The sequence below is a fragment of the Pseudocercospora fijiensis genome (genome assembly GCF_000340215.1).
Source record: "Pseudocercospora fijiensis CIRAD86 unplaced genomic scaffold MYCFIscaffold_1, whole genome shotgun sequence".
Lineage (NCBI taxonomy): Eukaryota > Fungi > Ascomycota > Dothideomycetes > Mycosphaerellales > Mycosphaerellaceae > Pseudocercospora > Pseudocercospora fijiensis.
Genome location: NW_006921532.1, coordinates 3,031,584 through 3,050,756, shown reverse-complemented (window position 1 = coordinate 3,050,756; position 19,173 = coordinate 3,031,584). Strand labels below are relative to the sequence as shown.

The 19,173-nt window shown below is 44.7% G+C and overlaps 3 protein-coding genes across 3 annotated transcripts; 2 read left to right on the top strand and 1 right to left on the bottom strand.

Annotated features, from left to right (window-relative positions):
• Window positions 1-345: 345 nt before the first annotated feature.
• Window positions 346-2,954, top strand: MYCFIDRAFT_54916 (uncharacterized protein; the record flags this gene model as incomplete). The annotated part of the gene is made up of 2 exons (XM_007921922.1): window positions 346-2,706; window positions 2,757-2,954. 2 exons carry the CDS (start codon window positions 346-348, stop codon window positions 2,841-2,843), a joined length of 2,448 nt encoding a protein of 815 aa, XP_007920113.1. The 3' UTR covers window positions 2,844-2,954.
• A 223-nt stretch (window positions 2,955-3,177) lies between these two features.
• MYCFIDRAFT_75661 (uncharacterized protein) lies at window positions 3,178-4,313 on the top strand (the record flags this gene model as incomplete). The annotated part of the gene is made up of 2 exons (XM_007922209.1): window positions 3,178-3,955; window positions 4,012-4,313. 2 exons carry the CDS (start codon window positions 3,178-3,180, stop codon window positions 4,311-4,313), a joined length of 1,080 nt encoding a protein of 359 aa, XP_007920400.1.
• Window positions 4,314-4,570: 257 nt separating this feature from the next.
• On the bottom strand, window positions 4,571-19,164 carry MYCFIDRAFT_148436 (uncharacterized protein; the record flags this gene model as incomplete). The annotated part of the gene is made up of 4 exons (XM_007922932.1): window positions 18,187-19,164; window positions 10,076-10,251; window positions 8,515-8,530; window positions 4,571-4,698 (listed from the first exon to the last, which is right to left on the bottom strand). The coding sequence occupies exons 1-4, from the start codon at window positions 19,016-19,018 to the stop codon at window positions 4,571-4,573; spliced, it is 1,152 nt and encodes a 383-aa protein (XP_007921123.1). The 5' UTR covers window positions 19,019-19,164.
• Between the last annotated feature and the right edge of the window lie 9 nt (window positions 19,165-19,173).

Below are 19,173 nucleotides of genomic sequence, written 5' to 3'. Positions count from 1 at the left end.
GCGGTACTTGAGCGACAACACAATAGCATGACCACAGAAGTGAAGTGAATGTGAGGCTGCACATTTTCACATTTTTGCCAGCCACGCCACGTGGCTGAGCGCTCGGGATGATGTAGACGCCGCGTCCTTGGGCCTTGGCCGTTGTTCCAGCTGCGCTGCCCAAGCTCCATGTCCGTGTCCATGTTTGACCACACCACCCTCCTCTTGTTGTATGCACATTTCCTTCTGCTTTGACCTTGCTACACTCGTAAGGCGATTGGCGCACATCCAGCACGTGTGCCGTCGCCATTGAATCATCTCGACAACGACCCTCGAATCAATCATCCCCACGCTCATCTCATCAACATGGCTGCCTTAAATTTGAGCCAGAACGGCCCCTCTATAACGGCCAGCTACCAGAAGATTGTCAACAGTTCGCCCGCAGGCGCGGCGTCAGCTTCGCCCACATTCGGAATATGGGCCGTCTTCTCGGTCAAAGCTCCGCTCGCCAATGCCTTCCAGACCGACTCTGGCAAAGAGAGTGTGCTCTCAGTGCAAACCACTGGCGAGGGAGAATTGGCAGATCTGATTGAAGAGTTCTCAGATGGACGAATTCAATTCGCCTTTGTCAAGGTCAAAGATCCAAATACCACATTGCCCAAGAGCGTCCTCATTGCCTGGTGCGGTGAGGGAGTGCCGGAGAGGACCAAAGGATACTTTACGAGCCACCTAAATGCCGTCTCGAAGGTGCTCCATGGCTACCATGTGCAGGTCACGGCGAGGTCTGACAGAGACCTCACGCCTGAGCTCATTGTGCAGAAAGTAGCCGACTCATCTGGATCCAAGTACAGCGGAGGTGGATCTGTGCCTTCAGCAGCTGCCGCAGCCGCTCCACTACCTCCCAAGGCTTCAAAGCCAGTTCTTCCTACCAAGACCTTCCAAGTATCCAGCGGCTTCTCACCACTCGGCCGCACGCGAGCACCTCAGCCATCCATGGCTACGGATGCAGACGGATGGGGCGCAGATGCTCCACCAGTGACACGATCGCAGCTTGAGAAGGTCGCACCCGCATATCAACCCACCAAAGTCGACATGGCTTCATTACAGACTCAGCGCGAACCTTCGCAGTTCCAACGACCACCACCCGCAAGCAACGGAAGCAGCGCAGATGTTGTAAGCGGCGGATATCAGCCAATTGGCAAGGTAGATATTGCAGCGATCAGACAGCAGGCACAAAACTCTGGCAATGTGCAGGACGACAGACCGACTGTGGTCAAGGGCGCATACGAACCCGTTGGCAAGGTGGACATTGCTGAGATCAGAAGGAAAGCACAAGGTGCTCCTGCGCCTGCACCAGCGCCCCCGCCAGCACAGTCTACGGACAACGACGAGAATCAGCCTAGGTCGCTGGCTGATCGCTCTGCAGCTTTCACACAAAACAGACCTCTGACCGAGCTTCCGAAACCAAAGGTCGCGAATCGATTCGGATCTTCCACAAGCAACTTTTCAGGCACCAAGGCTCCAGCGCCTGTGGGTTTCAGCTCCAAGCCGATTCAATCATCAGCGCCCGTTGGAACAGCAAGCAAGACTTTCGCAGATGAGGGAGGCAAAACTCCAGCACAACTTTGGCAAGAGAGGAAAGCACGCGAGCGTGGCCTGAGTGGCGCAGGAGATACACAACCACCAGCAGGATTGGGGCAGCCTGCTTCGCCAATCCAGAGCCAGACCAGTGGCGGATGGCATAGCGGGTACGGCGGAAAGAAGTGGGATGTTCAGATCCCGACTCGAACGGGCGGCAGTGGTGTGAGCGAGCAACGTACTGGACAGAATGAGCCCATTCAAGAAGAGCTCGAACTCCGTTCGGGTGGAGTTGGCTCTATCAGAGATCGCTTTGCGGGTGCGGCACCTATGGGCGCTCCACGCGACTTGACTGGCGACGCTCCTGAGCCTCCGCCACTCGACACTTCTTCAAAGCCAAACGCGGGCGCTCGCGGAGTTCCAATTCCCGGGCTGCCTACACGACCTGTGGAGGATGTGCCCGCACAGCAACATCAAGACCTGCCACCTCCTCCGCCACGAGGCGTGCCACAGGATGAGGAGGAAGACGAAGACGAGCCAATTCCTCAAGGCTCACCTGTTCGCATCGCTATGCCAGTTGGTCGTGGTGCAGATCCTGTTGAGCCAGCAGAACAACTGCCTCCTCGTGCCATACCAAGCGAATCACTTTCCAAGGTAGCTTCACAACACCATGACCTCGAGCCAGAGCCACACGTCCATGACCAAGATCCATCGCGAGGAGCTGCTCAGGCTGCTGCTGCCAGCACTTTTGGGCACCAAGAAGACGCTCGCGGTGCTGGTGCATCAGGCGGACACGAAGCTATTGCGCAGTACGACTATGAGAAGGACGAAGATAATGAGCTTGCTCTTCAAGAAGGTGAACGAATCATCAACATCGAAATGGTTGATGATGATTGGTGGATGGGAGAGAACAGCAAAGGCGAGAAAGGTCTCTTCCCAAGCAATTATGTCGAGCTTGTTGGAGGTGGAGGTGGAGGTGGTGCTGCTGCCCCTGCTGCTTTTGCGGCACATGAAGAGGCTCCAGCACCGCCCCCAGCAGCACCGCAACCTGCTGGTGGCAGTCTTCCCACTGCTGTTGCTGAGTACGACTACGAAGCAGCAGAGGAGAATGAGCTCAGTTTCCCAGACGGCGCAACTATTCACAACATTGTAGGTACCAAGGATCGCATACTGAGACTTCCCATACTGATAATTTCCAGGAATTTCCCGACGAGAACTGGTGGTCTGGCGAGTACAATGGCAAAGTGGGCCTGTTCCCAGCCAACTATGTCAAGCTGAATAAGTAGACGATGTTTTAGAGAGGGAGAAACGCTGTACGTGCACGAAAGCAAGCATATCGGTGTAGATACTCGTGGAGCGATCACAAAAAGAAGATCGTCATTTCAATGGCATTTACCATCCGCGCTATCACTCTTCCCTCCCGGAATTGGAAGATGGTTCTGGTTGGTTCTGACCTGCAGCACATATGTTTGCTCTATGCCTCTGACCTTTGAATAGAAGCACTGACATTGAAATCCATCCAAACAGGGCATGTTTGCTATCTCTGAGTATTGTAAGGCTGCTGCGCCAGATGCCGTTGCTCATCCTTCTTGTCCACCAAGAACATTCGACCTTCACAATATGGCCAATATTCCCATGAGTCACGCTACTGCTCAAGTCCAGTGCCACCTGAATCTGAGTGGATCATGGACATTGCGTAAATACGAGTTCGAGGATGGAAAGGAGATCATGGACCTTGATCGTCCTCTTATCAATTCATCTTCCTCTGCAGCGAGAGCCGACAGCAGCAACGCGGGAGACATGAAGCCAGCCAGGTCGCAATCAGTAAGCTCGTATCGAACTGAAGCTCCAGACAAGGACGCGAACAAGAGCCCTTCTCGATCTACATCTGAGAAATCCCCAGGGATCACCATCCTCCAGCAGCTCGAGCGGGCGCTTGAGAGAGATGGAAGACAAATCTCACCGCCAACCGAAGATTCCACACCGAACAATGCTGAGCCAGGTGTGCAAGACCTGGAGATCTCAGAAGAAGAAAATCAAAAACAAAGTCAATATGCCCCATCCCTGAAAGAGCCGAATGATGCCTTCAAGATCAGCAAGGAAATACTTTCATCGATTCGTGATGAGACTACGACAACAACATCACCGACCAAGAAAGCAACCAACCCCGCAGCCCCAACGTCTGGTAAAGGTTGGAAAATGGTGTCCGCAAGTGACCGACCAAAAGCTCTGTACGACCAACCTGAGATCCCAGACATCACTGGACCAAGGGCCCGACGGACATCAACCCTCAATAATAGCAAGTTTTCGGAAGCCAAAAGAGAAGCTTCACGGACAAGTCTGGCTCCTGTGGATGAAGACGGTCAGGGTCTCCTTTTCTACTCTTTTGTGATTGGAGGTATGTAGCTGACATGATTGATGTAGGACTCAAGAAGATCGCTAGTTCGAGGACAGGTCTTTCGAAGAGAGCAGCGACTCCTAGACCTAAAGCCACGAAAGGCAAAGGCAAGGGTCGGGGTAAAGATGACGCGATTGAAATTCTTGATGACGAGATGGAGGAGGCTGAGATACGGGTTCCTAAGAAGCGGAAGACTGCTGTTGAGGGAAAAGAAGTTGCTGGATCAGGCGAGGAGGATGGAGAGGTTGAGGCGAAGGAGAAGAAGAAGAAGAAGAATTATGGGGGCATGAACTTGCATGACCCTGACGGTAATGACTCGTCGCCTGGAGTTCAGCACAGAAAGAGAAGTAAGAAATAGTTGAGATGGATGTGGGTTTTAACTGAGATGGGGGACGGCCTTCAACACGAGAGACTAAACCGAATGGCGGCAGTTGCATAGGGTAGATGGATGGAGAGATTAGGGCATGGGCTTTGGGAAGTTTAGGATTTGTAGTCGATGGGATTGGTATTGATCCCTCTATGGTACATGCTCTATACTCTCTGCTGTCTCACATTGTATTCAATGCTTTGAACGCCATCGCTTGAGTCAAACGCCTCCTTCCATCGCCCATCATCTCATCGAACCTCCAGTTGCGGCCTCCCCGTCTCCTTAACAAACTCCTCCGAAAAGGGCCAATCAATATATCCCTTGGCCTGCTTAGGCGTATAAAACGTATCCCTCTCATACATCCTCAACTCGATCACTTGGAGTGTGTGTCCAGGTGTCAGGGTCCATCACGTGCCTGATGCCTGAGGCTGCAACTGCCGCACTTCTTCTTCCGACTTTCTCGTAGATAGTCTCTCTCGAATATATCAGTTACATCAAGTAGTTATGAGCCCCCTGCGTTTCCAACGTATATAACACGTTCACTACGTATCCTAATAGTTACTCCGATAGCTGCGTAGCTAGCGCTCGTTACTAAAAATTGCGCCGATACTATTATCGTCGCCGCTACTCTCGCCGCCCTCGAGTGTTCTAGCAGGTGCTAGTCCGACTCGAGTCGGTCACTATCCGTGTTAGCTGTCCGCTACACTAGTTCCTAACAACAGTGTCGGCTGTCCGCTATACTAATACAATATAGGCGCGCCTATCGGCAGCCTCTTAAGACAGGTCTATAGTCTCTTTCTATATCGCCGTCGCTGTCCGCAATAGCTCCCCCTACAACCACTAACGCTTATATAAGCAACATTCCTAAGCTGAAGAATAAGGAGAATTATCTAGTATAGGCCTACGCCGCTAAAGGCGCCCTTAAAGGTATGTCGGTATAGCGCTATATATAAGGCACCCGCTAGCGACCCCTTTCTAAGGCCTCTAGTAAGTCTTCTAAAGAGTTTGAAGACCGCTAAGATAAATAGGACTCTAAAGATCAAATAGCGCGTACCTAGATCTTTGCTAATTGTGTTAGTAATATTTAATAATTACTACTTAGTCTGTCTATATCCTAGGAAGTATAGGACTTCCTTAAGAAGAAATATACTAGTAAAGGTAGGTCTACTAAATTTATGCTCTACTAGGAATATATTACCCTTCGCTATAATAGTAAGGACGTTAAGAAGTTCTATAATAAGTATAAGAAGAAGCTCGGTACCTTAAAGGACACTAAATTGGCTATTAGCTAATATTAAGCTGTCTATATATTTATTATACAAATTGCACCGTTCTACGAGGCTTTCGTATAGATGCGCCGAGAGCAAATGCGAGCCTTAGAGTACACTATTAACGATAGCACCCTTAACAACATTATTAGCGCGTTGCTTAATAAGAATATAGCTTAGTTAAACTAGGCCTAATATAATAGTTTCTTCGGCCTCTAGCGCTAGCAACTACAAGGCAATAGTAATAGCAATAGTCGAGGTGACTCGAACCGTAGCGGTCGTAGTAGCCGCGGAAACAATAACAATAGTCGTAGTTATAGTAGAAACAGCTAGAATAGTCAAAATCGCGAGAAGTGCTCCTATTGTTAGGGGTTATATCCTTCTAACCGATACTATACTAAGTACCCTTACCTAAAGGAAGAAGACCGACTGCGTCGTAAATAGTAGAAGGCTAAGAAGAAGGGGGTGCAGCAATAGCAATAGTAGCAGCGTAGACTAACTGCATAGTAATAACAGCAACAACCGCTATCTAGTTAGAATAGTGCTTAGGGGCTGTATACGGCTAATGCCACCCCGGGGGTGTTATTAGACCTAAACTACAATTACGCCTTCACTGTAAGCGCTACTATAGTTACTGTTAGCGACTAGGTTTCTACGGCTCTTACTGCTAGCACTCGGACTACTAATTAGGTTGTCGACTTAGGTACTAGCATACATATAGTTAATAACCCCTTACTGCTTATTAAATATAAAGGCTACTACATTCCTGTCCGGTTTAGTAGCAACACGAAGCACGCTACGATAGTTGGTATAGCTTAGACTAAGGTTGTTAATAAGCGTAGTATTAGCAATATAAAGCTGTCTAATACGCTATATGTTCTAGGTCTAGTAGCTAACCTTCTATCTACTAAGAAGCTTGCCGATAAGGGTTGTTTCTACCGAAATAATAAGCGTATCCTGTTTACGATAGTAGAGGGCAATAAGGTCACTATCGCTTAGACATACCGTAAGAATAGTCTTCCCTACCTCTATATACTAACCTCTAGTCTAGATAGTAAAGTAGTTGCCCTTCTGTCGAAGAAGGGGGTGCCTATAGGCACTATAGATGAGTAGCATCTGCGATATAGCTATATTTATTACCGCAAGCTGCTAAGAATGGAATCTAAGGGTCAAATTGTTATTACTAGTGCTAAGAAGGACTTCCGCAACTGCATTGCCTATCGCATAGCTATATTATACAAGGAATACAATCGGCTGCTACGCGTACGACTATCTACGATCTATTACATTGTCTGTATAGATATAGTCACTATTACTAACCCTAGTCTGTTACAGGAGCGCTATTTTACACTGTTTACATACGCTAAGTTAGGCTATCGATACGAATATACTAGTACGCTTAAGTTAGGGGCTGCAGTAGCTATTAAGGACTATCGTATATATATCCGTATATAGACTAGCTATTCGATCCCGATCTACCGCCTCGATAGAGGGGGTAAATACGGCGGAAATTAGCTATTAAGCTAGGCTCGTAATTAGGGCATTGTACTATAGGTTACAGCTCCTTATTCTTCTACTTAGAATAGCCTTGCTAAGGTTAGCAATTACATCGTATACACGACTGCGAGAAAGATAATGCTATACGCCAACCTTCCGAAGTCTCTATAGCTATATACTATTACCTCTACTATACAGGTCCTTAATATTACGCTAACCGCTAACAGAGGAAGCCTATATACTATTGTAGCTAAGGAGCTCAATTAGTTACGAACATAGCCGCGCCTATAGCACCTTCGAGCTTATAGCTATACTGCAGTTGCCTACGATTATAGTATAACTCGCGGAAAGAAGATAGACAGTAGAGGCCTAGTTAGCAAGCTAGTTGGCTATGCTAAGGGCTCTGTAGACTCTAGAAAATACATAGTTTACCTGCCTAATTAATACAAAGTAATCGCTTCTAAGAACGTCTAGTTTGTTAAGTTAGGGGGTGACCTCCTACTTCTAGATAGCATAAAGCTATATACTAATACTAACGACTTGTCTAAGAACGAGTTTGTTACCCTTAAGTCTATTATGCCGGCTTTGTTCAATTCTATAAGTAACGAGGCTCCGTCGCCTGCCGAGGCTACTAGTATAGTCTAGCGGCTTCTAGCTTAGTAAGAAGAATAGCCTATATAAGGACCTATATAGGAAATAGCCGATAGGGTCGCTAATCCGTTACCAATCGATAACGACCTTCTAGACGTTTAACTACTAGCTTCAAGTAATAAAGATAGCTTCTAATTAGCTAAGGAAGATTAAGCTCCGCCCTTTAATCTAAATATAAAGAAAAGTAAGCCTAGCTGGTTGCTAGAGTTTAAGCGACCTAACACGGTAGGCGCTCGTTCTACCCGTATAACCCGTAGTAACAAGTCGGCTCGTAACCTGTTGCGTAGCTATCTAGCTAATTGTAGTGTTAAGCGGTTAACTCGACGTATAATAGCTAACATGCCGATAGCCTATATCAAGGGTTTTATAGCTTCCTATTATATTGCTAAACAGTCTAATAAGCCTAAAGAAACTATCCCTATTCCGAAGAGTTACAAGGAAGCGACTTAGTCGCTATACTAGCTACAATAGAAGGAGGCCTATAAGACTAAATACAAGTTACTAATCGACAACTATATATAGGTGCATGTATCTCGGTTAGAGGTGCTAGAAGGTCGTAAGGTTGTTCGTAGCCGATAGGTGTTTACTATTAAGCGTAACGCTAATAGCAAGGTTAGCCGGTTTAAGGCTCGTTAGGTCGTCCGTAGCTTTACATAGATCGAAGGACAGGATTATAATAAGACCTATGCGGCTGTTGCTAAGCCTTACACGCTTCGAGCCTTATTTGGTCTAATTGCACACTATAACCTAGAGGCTAAGCAGTACGACATTCTAACTGCCTTCCTTAACGCGCTTATCGGGGATAAGTATAAGATCTACGTCGAGCAGCTATATAGCTTTAAAGACCGTAGTAGCAAGGGCATAGTTTGCCTGCTACTAAAGGCCCTATATAGTCTAAAGCAGTTACCAATACTGTAGTATAAAGAGCTTCGGAAGTACTTAAAGAGCCTAGACTTTATTCTAATAATGTCCGACGTCTGTATATTTAAGCACGTTAGCGGCTCGATTATCGTTATCTACGTCGATAATATAATCATTATCGCCTATAGCCTATTAGCACTAGAAGCCGTTGCTTAGATGCTAAAGGACCGGTTTAATATACGAGAACTTAGTAACCTGCACTACTATCTCGGTATACGGATTATCCGTAACCGCAACTAGCGCACTATCTATATCGTTTAGGATGCCTATCTAAATAGGCTTAGTAAGAAATATAGTATACGTGGCCGTATCGGTCTAGCTACTCTAATAGCGCCTCGATACGTTAAGACATCGATTTAGCGTACACCTAAAGGCTATATAGCTAGTGCCGCCTTTAAGACTTAGTATTAAGAAGGTGTTAGCGAGGCGCTATAGCTAGCTATAATTACACGACCTAATGCTTGCTATACTGCGGGCCTATTGTTACGATTTATCTCTAACCCGACTAAAGAACATTATACCGCGCTCCTTTAGCTAATTAAGTACCTAGTTAGCACCCTTAACCGCGGTATACGCTTCTAAGGCACATAGAACGATAAGCTAAACTTTGCTAGTTACTGTAACGCCTTATAGGCTAACGATCCAGTTACCCGCCGCTCTATAGGCGGCTTCTACTTCACTATTGCAGGCGGACCTCTATTGTATAAGTCCGGCCGCTAGACACTCGTTACACTATTATTAACTAAAGCTAAGTATATTCAACTTACTATAGGGGCTAAGGAAGCAGTTGCCTTAGCTCGTTTATTAAAGGAAATTAGCTACAAGGGCTATATTCTTCTAGTTACGCTCTACGAGGACAATTAGTCCGCTATTGCTATTACTAAGTCTACTAGTATTAATAGCCGTACGAAGTATATAGATGCTCGTATTCACTATATTCGCGAAAAGATTGCTAATAGTTCTATCGTCGTCTAATAGATTAGTATATACGATTAGATAGCCGATAGCTTTACTAAGCCGCTTGATAAGATTAAGCACGGCCGCTTTGTTAAACAACTGAACCTAGTAGATTGTAAGGCCGCTATTAAGAACGCTGCGAAGCTAGCTGCTAAATACTAAGGAGGGCCTTTGTTTGCTTTGTCTGTTTGACCTAAGAGTAGTCTAGTTTGTTTACCTACTTCTGCTTACCTAATACCCCTGTTTGCTTTGCTAACTAAATAGCTATTATGTTTGGTTTGCTTCATTCTATAGCGATATACACGTGCTAAGGGGGTAACTTAGAGTGTGTGTCTAGGTGTTAGGGTCTATTACGTGCCTAATGCCTAAGGCTGCAACTGCCGCACTTCTTCTTCCGACTTTCTCGTAGATAGTCTCTCTCGAATACATTAGTTATATTAAGTCGATCCCCTTCCGAACCCTATACACAAGATCCGGGTTCGAGATAAAAAACCTTCTAAACACGATCCCTACCTTACAATCCTTATACTCCTTATTAACAGCACTCTTAGCACTCGCAGGCGTAAATCTACTAGCTAGTAGAACGGGACTTACATTCCTATAAGTCTTAATAAACGGGTCGAGTTTCTCTATAGCTTTATTACGGAACAAGGAAGTAACGGTCTAGGGGTTAGCTAACTAATAGGGCGACGGCCTACCTTTATAATTAGCCTTCCTCCTCTATATAATTATTATCTATAATAATACTATAACAATTAGTAGCTTCGCTCGCACTAAACCCTCGTACTACTAGGAGTTATTCGAGACGCTACTAGAACGAGGTAACTAGATTAGGCTAATCCGACTAAGAGCCTAACTACTTCCCCTTACTACTTCTATGCGACCGTATATATAGAGCAACATATGTCTATATAAACCCTATAGACGACGACCGCGCTTTCGCTATATACGCGCGAACTAACCGGATTACTAACGCGGAGGTTAGGTCTTATCTAGTACGCTTTCTATAGGACTTTTAGGCGATAGAGACCTATCCCCCTAAGTAGCTCAACTTACCGGTATACCGACAACCTATATAGAACTCGTTCCTATAGTTCTATAGAAGAAGGTATAGGCTAAATTTACTATTAGCGACTACTATAGCAAGTAGGTCTAGAAGGCACTTACCTATAAAGAGGAAGTTACCTTCTAAGCTAAGGGCAGCTGCCTCTAGATTATAATAGCCTCTACGGCAATCGCCTAATATAACAATAATAATAGCGACCTCTACTATAAGTATACGACCTTCGACTACGTCGACGGCTCGACCTATAATAGTAACTATATAGGCAACGAGCGTCTAGCCTCCTACTATAGCGGAACAAGGGGACGCTATCTCGGCGGAAATAATAGCCGCTATTTAGGCGGCAGTTGCCTAGGCACTAGCAGGCTAGGCTCCTACGGTAGGCAACGGAAATAGAAATAGTACGCCTATCTTTAATAAAGCTAGTAACCTAGACCGAATATAGGACTAGGAAATTAGCTTCTTCTAGCTAGACCTACTAAAGGGAGACGACGACCTAAGTGTTATAGGATCCGATACCTTCTTCCGAGATATTAATATCTTTATTAAACGACTTAAGGATGTTATAGCGTATCGTAGCAACGATCGAGTTAAGTCTAGAATCCCCGCACTACTACGAGAAACGGCCTTAACCTAGTATACTAATACGCTTAACAACCTAGCAAAATAGGGCCTTCGCTATATACTAGGTCTAGACTATTAGTTTACGACGCTACGAGAGAACTTCTAGACGCTACTATCTAAGTCGCTAAACGAGCTAACGCGGCTTAAATACACGTTATTAGACGTAGGTAACCGACGTAGTATAGATACCTACCTTAGCGAGGTAATACGCTATATACGTAACGCCGGCCTAGTTAATAAGAGCTAGTAGCTAATATATATATAGAATAGTATCGACGTAGAGCTGCGACGTAGCATTCGGCTACCGAAAGAAGAGGATACGATCGTATTATTTAGATAGAGGCTTAAGGAGGAGCAACTAGCGTAGGCTAAACTAGTATAACGATTAAACCGACGTAATACCGCTATTGCTAGTTCTTTATTAAGACCTTTCCCTACCCGCTTAGCGGATAAGCAACTATAGCGTAATCGAGATCGAGATCGGGACTTCCGATCGAGCCGTTAATAGACGGATTAATAGGAAGGCTCTAGGAAGCCTTAGACTAACAATATACGTGCCTTATAGCCGCCGCCGCCTCGCCGCGACTAAGGTCGAAGCGACTAACGCTTTCGGAAGCCTTAAGACTATTAAGAATTAGCAAGCGACAAGTTATAATTAAGGGACGCTAAGAAGACCTTCGATAAGGCTAAGCCTTAGCCTATAAAGCCCTTCGCTTAGCGAAAGAAGTAGGACTCTTATTAGGTCGACGAAGACCCGGAAGAGTTAGAAAGTAAGGAACAATAGGATACTAACTACGTCGACTCTAACGAGTACTTATCTAATATAGGAGACGACGATACTAATACTAACGCTAACGCGGTAGATGTTCTTAACGTAGGACATCTAAGCCTAGTATATAACAAGTATACCTATATAGTATACTACTAGGAGTTTGAGACTTCTAACCGCCTATATTCGCATCTTAGAACAGAGTACTATAAAGGACGAGGACAAAAATCCTAGCGGCTACTAGATCCGATAAGTAAACGGGCACAACTGCTAGACACGCGATAGTTTTAGCTTAAATAAATAATATAGAAACAGAGATATGCCTAGATAGCAGTAACCTAATTACCCTTATAGATCGAATACTAGTATAGTAGCGATACCCTAATAGAGTTCTACTAAAGGTAACGCGTCTCCGGCGGATCTAAGGAGTAGGTAATAAGATTACGAGCCTGTCTAATAAGATGCCTATTAATATAGTTTTTAATAATAGGGTTACGATATTAATAAGAGCATATTTAATTAATAGGCTACTAGCTAGAGTGCTATTAGGAACGCGCCTAATAGAGAAGGAAAAGTTAGTACTATCTTTCGCTAATAGATAGATATATTTCCTAAATAGCACCGCAGTATCGATAAATATTACTTAGAAGGGACGAGCCCGAGTATTACTATACTTTATAGTAACTACCGAGCGAGAGGAAGACGACGAGTCGCTACCGCTAGCGCAACCGGGAGCGAAGGAAAAGCTAGGCCTAATAGGCGCTATACTATATAGCGACGACGAAACGAGGGCTAAATACAACGCCTTACTAGAAAAACACAAGCAGCTATTTATCGATAATAGCCGTTTTACGAAGGTTCCTAAAGAGGACTAAATAACTATCCCTTTAGTTAGCGACTAGAAGGCTACTAGCGCTAAATTAGCGTATAAGGTATATCCTATAGGCCCGAAGGAACGAGAGATTATCGACGGCGTCTATAACAAGCTATACAACTAAGAACAGATATCCTAGACGAAGGAACTAATACCTTTTAGGTTCCCTACGTTCGTAGTCTAGAAGGAATTAAAGAACGGCCGCAAAGGTAGAGCAGTTATCGACATCCGTAGACTTAACTGTATTACGATAACAGACGCCTACCCGATACTACTATAGGGCGACGTTTTAGCTGCTATCTAAGGCGCTAAATTTATCTCGACGATCGATATAAAGTCGTTCTTCTACTAATAGTTAGTAAAAGCGGAAGACCGATATAAGCTCTTAGTAGTCTCCTATAGAGGCTAGGAAATATACAACGTCGCCGTAATAGGCTATAAGAACGCGCCGCCCTATATATAGCGATAAATCGATAGGATCCTACGAACGGAGGGACTTAACGGGTTCGCTAAGGCTTTTATTAATAATATCGTTATCTATAGTAAGACGCTAGAGGAATATCTATACTATCTCGATAAGGTATTCGATGCCTTAAACCGACACTAGCTAACGGTAGCACCTAAAAAGGCTTTTATCGGGTACCTATTAATCTAGCTATTAGGGTAACGAGTCGACGCCTTAGGTATAGCGACACTAGCCGATAAATTAGTAGCTATTACTAAGCTTAAGTTCCTACGAACGCTAAAGGACCTAGAGCACTATCTTAGACTAACTAGATAGCTAAGAACGTATATCGAGTACTACGCTTAGCTAGCGGAACCGCTCTAGAAGATAAAAACCGAGAGACTAAAGGGCATACCTACTACTAGCTAGGCACGTCGACATTATATAGTAACGATACTAATCGAGGAAACAGAGGAACGACTAGCTACGTTTTAAGCCCTATAAGAGGCCTTTACTAAGCTAACGATAAAATATTATTTCGCGAGACACCGGCCGCTATATATCTATATCGACGCGTCTAAGAAACGAGGCTTTAGCGTAATAGTAGCCTACGTCGAGGGCGACGCTATTACTAAAAACCCTAGTAGGACAAAGACGCAACCGATTTTGTTTTTGTTAAAAACTCTTTCTAGTATAGAGCGACGGTACTAGCTAATATAGTTATATAATCGGTAGTTATACGTTTAATTCAGCGCGGACTAAGCGGCTTATTAGACCTACTAAGTTAGTAGTAACGGAGATTGAGATTAGAACAAAGACCGGCTACGAGGGCGCGGCCTTTAGAAGGGAAGCGTGTGTTAGGACTAAAGAGGTTACACGTGATTGGCATATAACCGGGCTCGAGTAAAGCTAGGGTCTCGATGCCTTAGGCAGGGCTTAGCGCTTAGCGTTAGGCCAACTTGCCTGCCTTCCTCCCTCTCCTCTTAGATCTCTATCGAATACTATACTAATTCACTACTACCCTATCTACCTGCTAATATACCCTTCTTATAACTGCCTTAACTTCCTTATTAGTTAATAAGCTTAATAACCGACTAACGAGATCGTCGCAATATCTTTCCCTTTTTCTACTAAAGGTAGTCTATAAGCTAGGGCGAGAACATATCGTACCGGACGCCTTATTACGCCTAGAAACAATAGATAACTATCTCCTAGAGGGCGACGTATTCGAGGAACTAGTATATAGAGTAATAATGCTAGAAATAGACGACGTATTTAAGCAACAGCTTATCGAAGTATACGAAGAAAATAAATACTAGAGCAACATTAAAGCAATAGTATAGAACGCGGAACTAGGCTCTACTAGCTTCTTAGTCGACGACGAAGGACTAGTATAGCTCGATAAGCCCTATTTAGGCGACCGACGATTGTGTATTCTAAAGGCATTAGAGGGTAACATTTTTAGTAGTATATACGATAACTAATACTATATCGGCTTTTATCGTGCCTATATCCGTATAAATAACTAGTACTATATCCGGAAACTAGCTAAGAGACTAAAAAAGTATCTAAGTTACTATTAGGACTGCTTAGAGTTGCAGACTAAGCGATACAAGCCGTATAGGTCCTTAAATCCTATACTATCCCTACTAGTACCCTTCTATACGATTACGATTAACTTTATAGTATCCCTTTCCGCTTAGGAAACTAACGCCGTACTTATAGTAATAGATAAGTATATAAAGTAGGTACTCCTAGTTACTAGCAACGACGCGTACTTAGCGGAGGCTTAGGCTAACCGCCTACTCGACGAATTGTTCTAATGCAATTAGGGCCTACTAACCGTAATTATCTCCGATAGAGACCCGAAATTCACGTCCGAGATATAGAAGGCTATCTTTAAGCGGATAAACGTTAAGCTTCTAATAACGACTGCCTATTACCTATAGGCTAATAGCTAGTCTAAGAGAACGAACTAGACCGTCGAGATTGCCCTACGATACTTCCTTACCTAACATCCTAATAGAGACCTAGAATTAGAATACGCAACGCCGTATATATAGCTAGTTCTTAACAATTTAGTTAACGCCTTAACTAGTATGTTACCGAACTAGGTATTAATAGGTTTCAACCCTAGGGAACTAGCCTAAATAGTAACGATAGGCGAGACAGATTTAGCAAAGAAACGGGATATCTACCGAGCTAAGGTAGAGAACAATATCGCCTATATATAGGCCGCTATAAAGTAACAGTACGACTCTTAGTACGTAGCTTAGAAGCCTATAGTAGGCGATATAGTCTATTTACGGCTTAAGAACTACGCTATCCTAGGAGTTAGCAACCGAAAGCTTACGCCTCTAAGGATCGGGCTATATAAGGTAACGAAGGTTATAAGTACCGGACTAGCCTACTAGATTAACCTACTAAAGACGTAGAAGATATACCTAATAGTCTCGATTACGGAACTCGAGCCGTACCCTAATACTAAGGATCTATATAAGCGGGTAACGAGGCAACCTTTAAGGATGCGTATCGAGTAGAGAGACGCCCTACCGGAAATAGAAGCGCTAAGAGACTAACGGGTCCGACGAGTCGGGCGGTATAGGAAGGAAGTCGTAGAATATCTAGTTAGATAGAAGAACGTAGGCGCTAGAGCGGACGAGTAGATACGAGCGGAAGGCATTCTACTAACGATAGTAAAGGCCTACGATCGTCGCTACTAATAGAATAGTAACGGAGCATTATATAATAGGCTTACCGTATATATATTTCCTCTAACAACGGGTCGCGTAGCTTCTACGTAGTTTACTTTACTTCTATAATAGGTAGGAGCGCGTATACCGGGCGCGCGCGTATACTAAGTTTACTTTATTTTAATAATAACTTCGCTATAGCAACTTTACTATAATAACAACTTTCGCGAATATATTGCTATCGCTAATACGAGAGCTTACTTACGATATTCGATACCGTTTCTAGTAGCGTAAAGCAATAGAATACGATATAAAGTAGAAGACGCTACTACGCGAGATGCCTAACGTACGCGATATAGCTTTGCCTAACGACCTCCTTACGTAGACCGCCGACGCTAGTAAGGCTAATACTAACGATACGACGCTACCTAACGATTTCCTCGTATATACTACCGAGGCTAACGGCGAGATAGCCGCTACTAACGATACTATAGCTACTAATTTGCTAGGTAACGCTAGCGAGGGTAATAGTAAGGACGGTTCTATAGGTAACGGCGCTCTTAATAACCTCTCGGATATCGACCTTAACGACTATCGCCTAGCTCGCGAGAGCGACGCCTATAACCTTCTTAACGAGCCTAATTCCGACGAGCCTAATACCTTCTTCCCTTTTTAGAGACCGTAACCGTAAGAGAGCAATATAATAGTAGAATAGAGAATCGATTAATTCCGAAGCGAGGTAGAACTAGTAATAGAACCTGTCTCTAATAACGAGAACAAGGGAAATAACGAGGCTATCGACGACTCGGAACCTATCTTATAGACGCTAGTTAACGCCTATCTATTGTTTACGCTATTTAATACTAACGAGGAGACGCTATCGAAATCTAGTACTAAGAAGAGAAAGAATAAGGGTAAGGGCCGACTTATCGACGAAGACGAGATAACTCTAACTCTTTAGCTAATAAAGAAGGCTAAGAAGGCGACACCTATTACTCTAAAGGAATTGCCTATAATAGAGACGACGTCGTCGAATAAGAAGAGAGCCCTAGCTAGAGCCCTAACGGCTTAGCCTACTAAGGATCGGACTTCGAGGGCAGAGCTAGCTAAATTATTACCTAAGAAAAAGAATAGGCGTAATAAGATGCTTAGAGAGCGGAGAGATATAATACGAGATATCGAGGTTAATATACTCTACCTAGCGCCGAACGAGACACTTAATATCGATCTAGTTACGTAAAGAAACATAGCCGACGACGGTACCGAGCGAGTACCTAAGAAGGTTAAGAACTCGACGAAGAAGCTATAGTCCGAGTATAACTAGCTATTATAGGAACTTATCTAGCGATAGTTTATAGCACGTTACGACCCTAAGGCTATACGAGTTGCGTTCGTTAGGCGATAGTATAGAATAAGGCAAATAGTCGCTAACGACGAATACTCCGACCTTATAGACTCTAGAGTATTATTAGCTAACTTTAAAGTACTCGAAAATAGAGATAATAGCCGCGCGAGGGCTGCTACCGATAATAGAGGTAAGACAAGCCCGCCTAAATAGAAGTCTAGAGAGAGAGGTTTGTTAGTAGCAACGACTAAGGCTATCTAGCTTACGGACGACCTTAGCGCTAAATTCGGAAGTAACTAAGAATAGGTGCTCTACCGCTATATAGGAGTATAGACCGATATAACCGACCTATCTATAGAATAATATACTAACTAACAGATAGTAGCTAAGAAGGAAACGCGACGAGCGCAAGTCTAGGCCTAGTTAGAACGCGAGGAGGCAGCAATAGAGGCTAAGGCTAATAAGAAGCGAGCGGAGTTCGCGGAGAGGAAGGCTAAGGCGTTAGTATACCTTTAAACGAGTAGAAATACGAACAGACATTATACCTAAGCAGTAGACGGCCTACTAGATAACGAGTATCTAGGTAGAAGAAGTTTCTAGCAACGGCACGAGGGCGTACCTTTTCTTTTGTTTAGGGCAGACTGTTACGGAACAAGGAAGTAACGGTCTAGGGGTTGGCTAACTAATAGGGCGACGGCCTACCTTTGTAATTAGCCTTCCTCCTCTATATAATCATTATCTATAACAACACTATAACAAGCTTCGACATCCTCGTTGCTAGTAACTCTCGATTCGACGAGATGGAGATACGAAAGTTTGAAATCTTTCAGTTTGGAGACGATGTAATTGAATTGTGGGACTGGGTCTTGCATTTTCATTCCTTGGAAAGTTGAAAAGGGGGAGAGACGGATGGCGGTTTTCTCGGGACCGACGGCTTGCACGACGGCTTTGGTGACTTCGAGAGCGAAACGGGCTCGGTTTTCGATCGAGCCTCCCCACTTGTCTGTTCGCTTGTTGCAGGTGTCTTGAATGAATTGGTCGATCAGGTAGCCGTTTGCTGCGTGGATTTCTACGCCGTCGAAACCTGCTTCGTGAACACCGGCTTCGGCTGCGGAGGCGTAGTCGCGGATGTATTGGTGGATTTCTGCTTCGGTGAGGGCTCGTGGGACTGCTGCGCCTTCTTGGTATGGGGTTGGTGAGGAGGAGACGACGTCGCCAGTTCCTTCTTTCTGCTTGATTGCTGGGTCGGCTACACGGCCGAGGGCCCATAGTTGGAGATAGATGTATGAGCCAGACTTGTGGACGCGGTCGACGACAGCTTTCCAAGCTGCGATTTGTTCTTTGTTCCAGATGCCAGGCGTGTTGGCGTAGCCTGATGCGCGCTTGGAGATGACTGCTGCTTCGCTGATGATCAGAGTTCCAGGAACACAAGCCCGCTGTTCATAGTACTCTTGCGCCATTGGAAGAATGATATGCTCATCACTGTTGCGAAAACGAGTCAGAGGGGCCATGACTATTCTGTGGTCGAGAGTGACATTTCCGATCTTGAGTGGCTCAAAGAGCTTGCTACTTTGTGGTATGCTGCCCATTTTCGCTCTTTCCTTGTCTTTGGAGTCCTGGGCAATGGAGCAGATACAAGCGCAGGTCGAGGTTACAGCAGAGCAGTCGAGTCGCTCCTCTGGGGATCAGTCGAACTTGAATGCAGTTTATTGTGAGTTTCAATTGGACGAGAGCTTGGAGATAT